The following is a 13,909-nucleotide window of genomic DNA, read 5'->3' as shown; positions in this document are numbered from 1 at the left end:
ATATAATATATGACATTTTGTGTCTGGCTTCTTTCATTTAGCATAGTTTGTTTTCAAGGTTATATCCAGGTTGTAGCATATATTGGTATTTTATTCCTTTTTATGGTTGGATAATATTCCATTGTATGAATATATCACATATTATTTATCCAATTACTAACCAGGCCCAATCCTGCTTAGATTCCGAGATCAGGGATAGGGCATGTTCAGGGTGGCATGGCTGTAGACTGGTTTTAGTTTCAACAGCATATAGAAACCTTGCTATTATATATATAGGTTTGTCTCTCTCATTACATTGTTATTGTCACATAGTACATTTTTATAAATCGTGTCTGACAACAGATTTATAATTATAGTTTTATGTAGTTGTATTTTAATTTGTTGAGATATAATTGACATATAACATTGTATTAGTTTCAGATATACAACATAAGATTTGATATTTGTATATATTGTGAAATGGTCACCACAATAAGTCTAGTTAAGATCTATCATAATTATGGTTATGATTCACTTTTCTCTAATGATTAATGATGTTGAGCATCTTTTCATATGCTTATTGGCTATTTGAATATTTTCTTGGAGAAATGTCTGTTCCAGTCCTTGCCCATTTTGTAATTAGGTTATTTGGGGTTTTTATTTTGGTGTCGTATTGTAAGAGTTCTTTATATATTCTGGATGTTAATCTCTTATCAGATATATGATTTTAAATATTTTCTCCTATTCCATAGGTTGCCTTTTTATTCTGTTGATTGCTTCCCTTGATGCACAGACATTTTTAAGTTTGATCTAGTTCCATTGGTCTATTTTTGCTTTCGTTGCCAGTGCTTTTTTGTTTTATATACAAGAAATCACTGCCAAATCCAATATTATGAAACTTTCCTATATGTTTTCTTTAGGAGTTTTATAGTGTTTTGTCTTTAATAAAATCTGAACTAATTTTAGTAAAATCTTTGCTAATAGTGAATATGGGTCATTCATTTGGCAAACATTTATTAAGCACTAGCTATTATTTACAGGATAGATGATGCTGGGGGTAGAAAAACTAATAAAATGTGTTACTTCTATCATAGGCTAAGGTGTGGCTGGCTAGGCATGTAATGAAGATAATATGATGAATGTTCTGCTAGGGTTATGTACAAGGTGCAGTAGGAGTGTAGTGAGAGCTGGTTTATAAATAATCTGTTCACAGTCTATCTCGTTTTAACCTATGAACCCATTATGATCCTATGAACCTCTGCTGTGTCAGGCAATTCTAGTTGGTTTTGCTTTCTTACCAATTCCCCTCTTCATTCTCTTCCCTCCTAGTGGTCTCCTTGCAGCCAAACTTGTCTTCCTTTCACATATTCAGTACACCAAACAGAAGGATATTTTAAAAATGTATATCAGATGAAGGTACATTTATACTTGAAACTCTTCAGTGGTTTATCATCATATTAGAGTAAAAGTCAGACTCTTTGCCAGGGGTCCACAAGGCTCTTGTGACCTTGCCCTGCCCACTCTGACCTCTTCCTAAAACTCTCTCATTCTTTTCCGTTGTTCTTCAGTCGTATTGGCCTTTCTCTCTATTCCTTGAACACACCAAGTTTCTATGAGCATTTAGGCCTCTGTAATCACTATTCCCACCATCTGAAACACTCTGCCTGCAAATCTTCATGTAGCTATTTAGATTTCAATTTAAATGTCAGTTCCAGCCTGGCTTTCTCTGACCACTCAGTCTCCAAGTGTTTCCCCACCCTTCCCCCATTCTCTGTAAAGTCATTATAACTGTCTGTTATTGATAGATGTGTGTGTGTGTGTGTGTGTGTGTGTGTCTATCTGTCTGTCTCTCTCTCTCACTACAATGAAAATTACAAGACTGTAGGGACGTTTTTCTCATTCATCATGCATCCCTAAGGCCCAGTACCTGGCATATACTAGCTGCTCAGAAAATATTGGTCAAATAAATGTATGACTTTGATATATTTTACTCATTGAGTTTATAACCTTAAATTTTCTTTTTCTGTATTCTGTATTCTTTATTGCCTGTTCTTCCCACCTACCCAGTGAAAGTAGCATCATGTCTGCCTTGTTCATTTCTGTATCTCTGGAGTCTAGAGCAGTTCTTGACATGTGGTAGTGGTGGAGTCAGTAAATATTTGTTAATGAATGGATAAGACAACGTATTCAATTTTCAAAGATCTTAAAATCTAGAGTGGAGAGAAACATTGCTGTTACAGAATATCAAAGGGATTGTGAAATTTCTGGAGAAACTGAGATCAGGAATGGCAGTCTCAACTGTCAAGCCAGGGGTGTTGAGGTTAGATTTGTGCTTTGAGATGAAAACCTTTTACCAACCCCAAATCCCAGGATCCGGTGGGTCCAGCACGGAATCAAAAGAAAGTTTCGCACATGGCAAAGAAATTCTACTGAGTATCTAGCAGATTACAAGTGTTCCGTAAATACACCTTGACTAATTTCTTGTCACCATTTCTGGACATAATCGTATTTAGAGTAGAGGCCTTGCCCAACTTCTTTGACAGGTATTCGAACTAATGGACTGCATTTCCCAGCATGCATCAGAATTGTGGCGGATTTTTTTTTAATGTGGACTACAATTCCCGGCATGCCGTGCCCCAGCGGAGCGGACTACACACGCCAGTAAGCGGGGACAGGGGCCTATCAGGGTCGGGGCGGGTCGGGGCGGGTCGGGGCGCCAGAGCGGGTTTGACGGAAGGAGCGGCGACGCTGGAGGAGGATGGAGGCGGTGGTGTTCGTCTTCTCTCTCCTGGACTGTTGCGCGCTCATCTTCCTCTCAGTGTACTTCGTATCCTTGCCTGAGGCGGGTGGAGGCCGCCCTGGCGCGCTCCGCGGGAGAGATAGGGCTCAGGCTGGGCCCGGGTGGGAACCAGGGCAGGTGTGTGACAGCGAGAGAGGCGGCGGGCGCGGGCCGCCGGGGCAGGTGTGGCGAGCTGGGGCAGGAGAGCCCTCGCTGCCCGTCTCTGCCCAGGCTGCCGGCCGCCCCGCACCCGGGGAGCCGAGCGGGCCTCTCTCCCGGCCAGGCCCGCCCGCCGCCGCTCGCCCCCCGATGCCCGGACCCGCCTTGCAGCGAGCCGGGCAGGCTTTTGGCCTCCCTGCGGTCCTCGGGGGAGAGGGGTCGCGGTTTACTTCCCTTTCGGCCCTCTAGAGAACAAGGGCCACGGTTTTTCTTAGCCCCTGGGCCGGGCCCTTTGTCGGAAGCGGGGCGCGGTGTGTGTGTGTGTGGGGCGGGGGTTGGGGGGAGGAGGTGTCCCGAGAGCGACTGCCCTCGTCCCGGGGATGGTCGCTCGTGGGCAGCGAGGCGCTGGGACGAGCGGAGGCGATTTGCCGCCACTTGTCATTCTTTGGGCAACACCCCCACCACCCGGCTCTTTGTTCTCGCGAGTGTTGGAACTTGAAGGGACCCTTCACATCCAGGAGTCAACTCGTTTCAAAAACTTCTGGGTCTGTCCATGTCTAAACTTCAGAAGTTTTATATAGCTTTTCATGTTACAGTATTCACATTGTATTTTTCTGACCGATAAACGGCTGTTAAACCTAGCACTCTAGAATCCGTGTAGACTACAACTCTTCTCTGCTCTTGAGGGATCATCTAGTCCTGTCGCCCAGTGTCGCACAATCGATTGAATTAAACGTGAGCCAGGGGGAAAAACAGCATGAGAAACTGGATTTTTTTCTTCTCTCCTTGGAACTCATAGGAATCATGTGCCCTTTTCTTCTGGAATTAAGCTTTTTGTTCGCCAGAGCATCCAGATTTTAGGGTAGTCGTGCAGGGTACGTTTTCAGTGTGGCTTCACATTTTATTATGAAGAGGCAGCCTGTTGTATGTAGCAGGACACAAAATTTGAAATCAGGACTCCTGGCTTAGCTAGATATTTGCTATGCACATTATGTCATCTCTCTACGCCTTAGTTTTCTTGTCTTTAAAGTGGGAATTTTTTTTTTTTAAGCGCCTGCATCACCTGGTCTTCCTAGGCGGTCTCCCATCCAAGTACTAACCAGGCTCGACCCTGCTTAGCCGAGATCAGATAAGGTTGGGCACGTTCAGGGTGGCATGGTCTATACACTAAAGTGGGAAATTTTAGTTCCCACATATGTGTACAGTGAGAACATGTGTTAAGCACCTGTTTATGGCCAGTATTCCATAAATATTGCTCTGCCTCCTCTCCGTCCCTTTGCCAGTTGAGCAGCAGTTTTTACTTTGATGAATTCTAATGAGTTTCTGTTTTGTACTAAAAACCTTTTTTTCCCTCCTTAATTCCTGTATAATTACTGTGGAAGTTTGGGAAATAGAGAAAAGTATTAGGAAAACAAATCATTTGTAATCCAACTTTCAAGACAAAATCACTGCTGACGTGGCTCTGTTGTATTTAGTTTTCTATCCTGTTTTCCTTTTTAATATCTTAAGTCTTCAAAGATGTTGTATGGATTTATCAAAACACTTTTTTTACTATTGGGAATTCGGGGTTTTAACATTTAAACTGTTTCAATAAATCTTATTTTCCATTTCTTATAACCACTGTTTGAGATTTGTGGAACTGTTCTGGTATGGGTCACATTAAAATTGAGCATAAGAGGATCCTTTTGTGAAAATTATTTGTTGAAGGAACATAAATGAGACAATTGTGTTGTCTAATGAGTGAGCTTTAAGGATATAATTGAATTTTTTCATGTCGAATGTAATTCTGGCTTGCAATTGGGATTGCTTTCTGAAACTTAAAAACAAATAGTTGTTATAAAAGGAGTCTAATAATTCCTTATCTTGATCATCAGATAATTACATTGTCTGATTTAGAATGTGATTACATTAATGCTAGATCATGTTGCTCGAAATTAAACAAGGTAAGACATTTCTTTGCTCATCTTCTGGTATCAAAGGCAGTTCTCCGTTTTCTGTTAGAGATTATTATAGATAACCAATATATGTATGTTTGATTTTAGAGTGCCTGTTGTCTCTTATTGGAGTGTTGGTAGAACTATGTGTTTTGCAATATTTTAGATCACGAAACTGTACTAGAAGACCTAACTTCTTGTTTCTTTGCTCTGCTTCTTGTCCTTTTGTCTTCAATGGACAGCGTCACTACTCAGACTAGGTAAAGGTTCCTTCTGAGGGTAATTGTTTTTGTCTTGTGTCCAAACCTCTTCCTCTCTATTCATGGAAAAAAAACTTGGTCTGTCTTTTGTTGCATGAAAGACAACCTTCTTTTTGTGGCTTGCTGAGAAATGGAGTTAATTAGCTGATTTGTTTTAAAGCCATTTTACCTTTAGTACCTATATAGAACTTTATATTGGCAAGGCCATTCTGTATTGCAGAGCTTGTCTAGATTCAGAGAAACCAGTTGCTCCTGATTCATTTTATGAGATGAGCAGACAGATGGGCTTTCCAGATAAAAGTTCATTTAAAAATACGGTACTAAAAAGGTGCTTTTGGCTTGACCTAAAATGATTCCCATGTGTCTTTCACATCTTCAGTCTACTTAATTTTCTCGGGCCCATGAGGGAAATAAAGATACAGTTCGAAAGTTAAAATATTTGGTAAACTATATTCCTCCTCTTCTTTCCTCCCTTCTTTCCTTCCTCCCTCTCGCTCTTCCTCCCCTCCTCCCTCTCTCCCTTCTTGCTCTCCTCCCTCTCTCCCTTCCTCCCCTCCTCCTTTATTCTCTCTTTCAAATTTTTCAGAACATGGTTTAATATACCGATAGATTTAAATAAATGATTATCTGTTTATCTGCTATGCTTTGAGAGTTCTTTTAAAAGCTGTTTTTAATTAGGATATAATATATAACATATTAGTTTCAGGTCTTCTTTAGAAGAATGACTATATATAATCAAATGAATTGTATTTCTTTTTATATTTCTTGCTTAATATTTTAGATGTTTTTTTTAATAAAAATAATCTAAATACAAAGAAGAGATTATCTCAGAAAGTTACCCCTTCAATTTGAAATTAAGTCGTTTTTTTAATGTTAATTTTTATAAGTAACTTTTCCTAGTTTGCACAGCTAATAAATAGGGTAGAGCGTGGATTCCACCCCAGGTTTGTTTGACTTTGCAGCTCACACTTGGAAGCATATATTAAATTGGTCACATTTTAAAAAATGCATATAACATATTAAAAAGATCCAGTTAATTGCAAATTAGGTTTAAGGTCCAGAAAATCTCTTCTTTGTTTGCAAAAAAGTACCTAAAAATCTAAATGCAAAGAGACCTGGGTCCAGTGTGTCTGGGCTTATATTATTATTGCTGTGCCATTAAGTAGTTGTGTAACCTTGGGCAAGTTACTTAACCTGAGTTTTACTTCCCTCATTTCTGTAAGTGGGAAGTGCCAGTTTCAGACTCTGTAAATATTAGCTAGTAAACTTTATTAAAAGAAAAATTTCTACTCATAAGAGAAGACCATTGGTGAATTGAGAACCTGCCAAAGTAGCTGCTGATGCATGAGAACTAGAATACTGCACAGTAAAAAAAAGAGAGCACAGATAACGGCACTGGATGCTCTAAAGCCACTAGGCTGGGATTCTGGTATCCCAGTTCATTATCATGTTTGTTCAGCTCTGAGCTGCTGTTGTTAAAGTACTATTTGTGTGTGAGAGAGAGAGGAAGTGTGTGTGTGAATGACTGAGTATGAAATGATTTCCCTTAGGAGTCTGGACATTGAAAAATGTTCAAGATTGACATTCTGGCTTAAAAGGCAGCATGTATGTGGATATAGCATCCCAAATTAGAGTAAGAGGCATTAGTATAGATATTGGAATAGAAAGTAAATAATACTCTATATTTCCCTAATTGTCATTCATGCCTGCTTAGTGAATGAATCTGAACCTTTGCTTAGGACAAATGTAATTGAAATTTAAGTGCATTATTTTTATGCTGTGCTCTGCCGTATTTGCATGGGGTAAGCAGTTCTATCAGGATGCAAATCTGGGACATCCGAGTCTAAAAATATCTTGAAACACTAGCTTGGAAGTTCCCTGTACCTTCATTGATTTAGTTTCAGTTAACATGTACATTCAGGAAGAATAGTGAAGTGAGTGTCATGCTCTGTCTCCCCTTGCAGTGGGTAATTCCAGAATTGATTGGCCATGCCATTGTCACTGTATTAATGCTCATTTCATTGCACTGGTTCATCTTCCTCCTCAACTTGCCCGTTGCCACTTGGAATATATATCGGTGAGTATAGTTTATTTACTGCTTGTGTCTAGTTTACTACAGTTTAAAGAAAAAAAAATTTTTTAAATTTTAACAGCGTTTTTTCCAAAAAAAACATGTGCCAGTCATAAAATAAATGACAGCAAAATGCTTTATTAAGTCAGCATAAATTTTTGTTTACTTTAGTATACTGGGCAAGTAGCAATTTGCATGGCTCCCTCTTGTAGTAAAAACACATATTTACATGTGTAAATTTTAAAAATATGTAATATTTATTTGTGATATCTAAAGACTTGTGAAATTTTTTTATTGTCTTGCCTATCGTTTTCCTTTAAGAATGATCAAAAGCCTGAGAATATAATAAAAGGTCCTCGTCATTTATATCTGCAGTTTTTAATTAGAGTGTACTTGGAATGCTCCAAAGAAAATTTCATTTTAAAGCCTACCAATTCGATAACTTCAAAATTTTGACTTAATAAATTTAGGAAGTTTGTTCAGCCATAGCTCAATATAAACACTAATTGAATATAATTTTATAGTTGAGCCATCGTATATTGCATATTTTCTTGTGAAGAACTGTGGAATAATCTTGACAAACCTGGGATTATTTTTATGTTAGGTTGCTACTCTACTAAATTTTAAGGCTTTAATTTTATTTATACCTAGTTTTTTTTTTTTAGGTAAAATCATGGGCTTATTTTTAAGCGTGAGTTTTTAAAAGTGCAGTTAGAACAGGAAAGAATAGCGGAGGAGTGGAGAGAGGACAGGAAGCGCATGAAAAGATAATGGAAGGTAGTGGAGATGAGGAAGCGAGTGGATTCGGGGAATGATTTTATGAAGATCGTGATACTGCAACCTTGAGCTAGGGGAAAGTTTTTAACTCTGTACCTCTTTTCCAGATGGCGGGTCCAGAGGGGTAGAATTTTTTGTTTTCTTCTCATTTTCTCATTGCTCTCCCATGATCATCTTAGACCAACACTGTAACCTGAGCTTAGCACTAGAATCAGACTCCTTATGCTTATCATGAGGTGTGAGTCCACACAGGCTTTTAGCACAGCTCAGTATCCCTGTGATACTGTGGATACTGTAAGTGGAACACAGATTTGGGAGTGAGAATGGAAACCTTTGAGACTGTGCATCTCACTGATATCCCAGACCACAGTTTCAGTCAGCTCCACTAGCAAGGAAAATGCGCCAGAGGAGGAGCAGCCTTTGGCATGACTTCTCTGCATTTATCACAGACTGGTGGAAGGCTCTATGAAGTTTTATTTGAGGGGTAATAAAGTTCATAGATTCTGTTTCCTATAATTATAAAGACAAAGACCCTGATAATGGCAGTTACAGATTGTCTGCTGCTCACAGATTTACCATCTATTTAAAAAGGTTTAAAAAATCAACAGATGGATCATGTCCTCTTTTCAGATGTCTGTATTTATCTATTGGGGATACAGATATTGATGAAATGGACTTTACCCACAGGACAAAGAGGCAAAACACTGAGGGTTCCAATTTCTCCACATCCTTGCCACACTTATGTGTCTTTTTTATTTTAGCCATCCTATTGGCTATGAAGTGGTGTTTCATTGTGGTTTTGGGTTCCATTTCCCTAATGACTAATGATACTGAGTATCTTTTAATGTGCTTATTAGCCATTTATATATCTTCTTTGCTCTATATGTTTTGAATAGCTAAGTTGACATGAAATAAATTATGCTTTGGGAAGATTTTTCTGGAAGCGTTGTATATTCAATGGAGGTATAGCCAGAGGTAGAGAAACCAGTTCAGTGACTGCGGTAAGATAATTGAGTGGTGGAAGAAGGTTGTGGTGGTGAGAATAAAAAAGACACGGCTCTATTAAGTGGTGAAAGGAAGGGAAAATGGACAAGATTTCGATCTACTGCCTATGAAGAGAGAAGTCAGAACTGAGAAAGAGAAGGTTTTTAAGGCCCACCAAGAAAATGGTGACACTCTTATTCGATAACCTAGAAGACAAAGAAGGATAAGACTCTTTGAGACAATTTGAGTTGAGCTGTTATCTGGATATTCAGAGGTACACACCCCCTCTCCAGCTAGAGGTGGGCTATTAGGATTTGGCCGAGAATTTAAGATTTGTGGAACTCAGAGAGGCATTTGCATTTCACGTAAGTCACAATTGAGAACACTGAATGTGTGGCAATAGCGAGGAAGAAGAACTGGAAGCAGCGTGGAAGTGAAAGCTGGAGGAGGCCACGAACAGCGCTAGGTTAGGACATGGACATTGCACAAGTAGCATAGTCTGGATGTTGAGGCCAAGATGCTTAAACTCATTGTTTCTCTCAAAGTAACTCAATTTCTTTACTTGTAAAAAGAATCAGTCGAGGAGGAGGAAGACTATCGTGTAGCTATTATAGAAACAGTGATATTAAGTAAACATGAAATGTGATATATCATCTGAAGAACCCAAAAGACTCCATAGTATATTGAATATAGTATAATCAAGATTTTTTAAAAAAAATTTGAGTCTGCTCTGATCTGAGTTGAATTGGCCTGGATTTGGAACTAGGCGTGTGTATCGACTTGTAGCCCTGTTCTCATTCCCCCACTGTGGTCGTCCCTCCTCCACTGTAAAAAGTGCATTTCTTATTTGTTTAGTTTTGTATTTAATCTGTATTTTTTTTTAAACAGTAATGTAGAGTTAGACATTGCATTTTGAGTCGGAACTATCCATTTACTACCTTAACTGAAGAGTTTTATTTTACCACAGTAGCATTTACTCTAAATCATTTCTGTTCTGTCTTTTCTAAATTGCTCTTCTAAGGTCGATTCCATTTATAAATCTTGCAGATGGAGACATATTATCTATTGATCAGCAGGAGCACCAAAGATGAGGTTTCTATTCTGGACATAGAATCTCTCTTTATTGCCATCTGTGAAATGGGAATAATTATGTGTGACACTGCTCTTCCTTATAAAGATGTTGCGAAGGTGAAGGGAATAGCATTAATTAATTTAGGACTTTGTAGATAAAGAAGTTTCAAAGAACTTGATCAAGTTGGTTTGGTTTTGGAGCCCTCTTCATTTGTAGGGATGACTGTAGGTATGACTGGTTCAGTAGTTTTCTACAGAAGACGAGTAAGAGGGTCTCAATGCGTAAAATATTCTTCTCTAGCGTGTTACCGTATATTTTTCAGAGGGCACAAAATTACACCAGAAATTAACAGTATTATATCTTTCAAAGGAAGACTAAGTGGTGGCCTGTGATATCATACTACCTTGTCCATATTTGGTTTGAATTTAAAACTGCTACAAGTGGTTCACTTTTAAATGTTGATTATTATTGGTAACTTATTTTTGACTATTTATGCTGATGATTTGATTTTCTTTTTAATATGCGTGCATCCTTTAATTTATTAGGTTCATTATGGTGCCAAGTGGTAACATGGGAGTGTTTGATCCAACAGAAATACACAATCGTGGGCAGCTGAAGTCACACATGAAAGAAGCCATGATCAAGCTTGGTTTCCACTTGCTCTGTTTCTTCATGTATCTTTATAGGTGAGTCTGCAATCCTCCTGGCATTTTCTTGGATGCCATGCCTGCTTTTGTTGGGTGAGATGTTACTATACTGTAGAATTTAGCACTGACATTGGAAAGCTTTGGGGGATTATGTGAATTTCTTGTGGCTGTGTAGATTTTTTTATGAATGTCACTGAATCAGCATCCTGCCTGACCTACAGTAGAGTTACTCGGTGGAATTAGTTATTCCTTAGTGATAGAGGCTGTTGATATGCTTAAAACTGTCTTTACTGCTCTTTTCCTGCTCTGGTGTCCAGTTGCAAGGTCTCACTGCCTTTTATAAATTTTAATCTGTGTTCCCCAAAGATTGTCACACTCATATGTTGCCAGACCACTGGCAGCAGCTCTCAGCAACTTATATCCAGTTGGGCTTATCTTTCTTGGCAGTAAGGAATTGAGGGGTGATGCTTATTCTCCAGCATGCTAAGTGGTCTGTTCTGGTAAAATTGCATCAGTCTTAGGTTATAAAATATTGGAAATAAGAATTAATATGAAAGATTGGCTGTCAGACACTGGACACCTTATGCAGTTCTGTTTTAAACTTAAATTTATTACTTTGTTTTTTAGAGACGAACATGCCACCTTTTCTAAAACCTATCATAGATGCATAGATAGAGCAAAACGACTTGTCATGTGTGTACAATTTTATTAAATATTTAAGATGCTAGAAGTCAGGCTTAACCTTTGTATATGAGCTTAGTCAGAGCATTCCTCTCTTTTCCCAGGTAAATTTTAATTTTTCACATAGGTATAAGAACTATTGGGAAAAACTTGTGCTGATCTAAACTTTCATTCCTCAGAAAAGTCCTGTTAATTAGAATCTGTATAGAGGTAGCAAGTTAGAAAACTGCAGTTTTGTCTGAAGTAATTTAAAAGTCAGAACCATCTTAGCCTCTGCCTTAATAAGCAGGCTTCCTAAACTTTGGCTTTTCTAATTCCACTCACTAGCATAGATTAGATTGAAGTTGGAGTTTGGATGGTTTCTTTTTCACTATTTCTCTTATTTGCGTTTCTATATTTAAAAAACTAGGATGGAAAAAGCACACTGGTACCAGTTTCTAGTTTTCATACCCTATGTCACTGTTAATGTGCTTAATTCTTAATCCTAGTATTAAAGATGAAGAATAAAGAGCAAATTAATATTAAGAACGTGGTGACACACCTATTATCATTTTTATTACTTTTTTAAGTTAAATGATATGAAGATATCTTTGGCATCATATACATTCCCTTATATTTGTTTCTAAAGAGAAAATAAGCAAGCTGGAGTCAGCTCAAGGTTATATTTTCTTCCTCCTCCTCCTCCAGGTTTTGCATTGTTGGGGTGCAAACCAGAGTAGACATTCCTTGGGTCTTGATAACAGAAACTTCTTGAGACAGCTGTGGGTAAAGCTACGGTTGCCCTACTTCTGGGAGTAAATGTAGGATTAGGGAGCAGTATCTTGCTTAGTAGACCTGGACTCTTAGGATTTAAAAATACACAAGAGTTTCTTGGCTCCCAGTTGTTGAATTGAAAGCAGTAGGAAGACGGACTGAAGACTGGGGATTGGACAACCAGGCAGCAGCTTGGGGGTAGGTATATGGTTCTTTATAACTAAGTGAGAGACAGGCAGCCTGTGTGTTGGGTTTGACTGAGTAGTTAGCTGTTTCTCACTGCTGCATCCTTGCTTTTTCTCTTCCCTTTCTTCCCTCTACCCTCCTCAGTTTGTCATTTTTAGCCACATTGCTGTCACTTTACTCCTTGGCATCGCCCATGGTTCAAGGGATCAGGACGAAAGAGTAGTCTCAGAAGATGTCCTTGTAACACGTTGCTCTTAGCTTTTGGTTGCTGTTTAAAAGTGGTTTTATTTCCAAATCATCTTTTTTCTAATGTGGGATTCTATGCTGCTCCTCTCTGTTATCACTGGCTGCAGTTTGCATGGTGCCTTGCACATGGCATATGCTCAAGGTTTGTTAAATAGAATTAAAGGGGAAAAAATGCCCGTCTTCTTTAGAGATTGGTAGAATCTGTGCCTTTGGTTTTTTGGTTAGGTGCTATGAGGGAAATCTGGGCTCTGCCACTTAATCACTGTGCAACCTAGAGCAAGTTTCTTAACCTCTCGATTTGTGCCTCGATTTGTTTACATGAAGATGAGATAGTAATAGCCCCTACCTCATCAGATCCTGATTTGGACTAAATGAGATAATGCCTGTAAAGCACTTAGGTCTGTGCTGACCTGTAGTAAACTCTAAAAAAAGTCTTTCAAAAATATTAGCTACCATTAATCTGTGCTGCGCACTGAGTACACTTAATGTGGTTCGGTTTGGACAGCTAACCTTTCAACAGCAACATAGGCCATGAACAACATAAGGATATTTCTGTGTGTTTTCATCATTTAATCTCAGCAGAGCAAGGCTGATTCTATAAAAGAAAATGATAGTTTTGTTACTGCTGACCGTGGTAGTTTTAATAGAGTATTTATTGGGTGACTGCTGTGTGTCAGACACTGTATAAGGCACTGCAGGTGACACAAAGGAGCAGCACGTAATCCCTCTGTAAAAGCTGGGAGCTGGTATTGCAGTGTTTGGGTTTATCCTGGAATGTGAAAGTGATGACCCGGATCCTGCGCTCTTGCCCAGGGGTGGCAACGTAGGCGGGGCCTGTGGGGTAAGCGCTGGAAGGAGCCGCGCGCATGCCCTGGGCTGAGGCCTGCTTTCCCAACGAGGGCCGGGGAGCCCGCTCGGGGAGCCTGAACAGGAACTTAGCAGGTGGTGGGGTGTGCTGGTGGGGCGGGGTGGGGTTCCAGGCGGAGGAACAGCATGTATAGAGGTCTGGCTAGAAATTTAAAGTATTTTTCCTGGACATAGTTTGTTTTTTCTAAACTATAGCCCAACATTGGTTTTAGGTTATACTCCTCACCCTCACCCCACTTACTTTTTTTTTTTTTTTTTTTTTTTAGTGAAAAACATAGGACATCGAGAAGCCCTAATACAGATTTTCTTTCTTTTAGGTATAAGCGATTGTCTTTCACTCAAATGGTTGTTCCGTGCCGAGCCTTAGGGTTACAAGTCTGGACAGACCAAGCTCTGTAGGACGTTCCTACGGAAACATTAGTAACCTGAATTTCTTCTCTCCACAGTATGATTTTAGCTTTGATAAATGACTGAAGCCAGAGAAGCCGCGAAGTCAGCCTACACTACAGTGCTC

General features: G+C 39.2%; 1 protein-coding gene across 5 annotated transcripts in view; it reads left to right on the top strand.

Annotated features, from left to right (window-relative positions):
* The window catches only part of CNIH4 (cornichon family AMPA receptor auxiliary protein 4), a 20,203-nt gene that overhangs the window by 3,434 nt on the left and 2,860 nt on the right, over positions 1 to 13,909 (top strand). Inside the window, exons 1-5 of one of the 5 annotated variants that reach the window (XM_011360848.1) lie at positions 2,626 to 2,806; positions 4,792 to 4,860; positions 7,076 to 7,188; positions 10,561 to 10,701; positions 13,842 to 13,909. In XM_011360848.1, coding sequence (XP_011359150.1) covers positions 2,738 to 2,806; positions 4,792 to 4,860; positions 7,076 to 7,188; positions 10,561 to 10,701; positions 13,842 to 13,869 — 420 coding nt within the window. In that variant the 5' untranslated portion in view covers positions 2,626 to 2,737 and the 3' untranslated portion in view covers positions 13,870 to 13,909. Of the gene's footprint in view, positions 1 to 2,538; positions 2,807 to 4,791; positions 4,861 to 7,075; positions 7,189 to 10,560; positions 10,702 to 13,841 lie in introns of those variants that run through there. The other 4 variants (XM_023531022.1, XM_023531021.1, XM_011360849.2 and 1 more) reach the window with 4 other exon arrangements.

Source organism: Pteropus vampyrus, unplaced genomic scaffold (genome assembly GCF_000151845.1).
Source record: "Pteropus vampyrus isolate Shadow unplaced genomic scaffold, Pvam_2.0 Scaffold60, whole genome shotgun sequence".
Lineage (NCBI taxonomy): Eukaryota > Metazoa > Chordata > Mammalia > Chiroptera > Pteropodidae > Pteropus > Pteropus vampyrus.
This window is presented reverse-complemented; position numbering and strand designations above follow the sequence as displayed.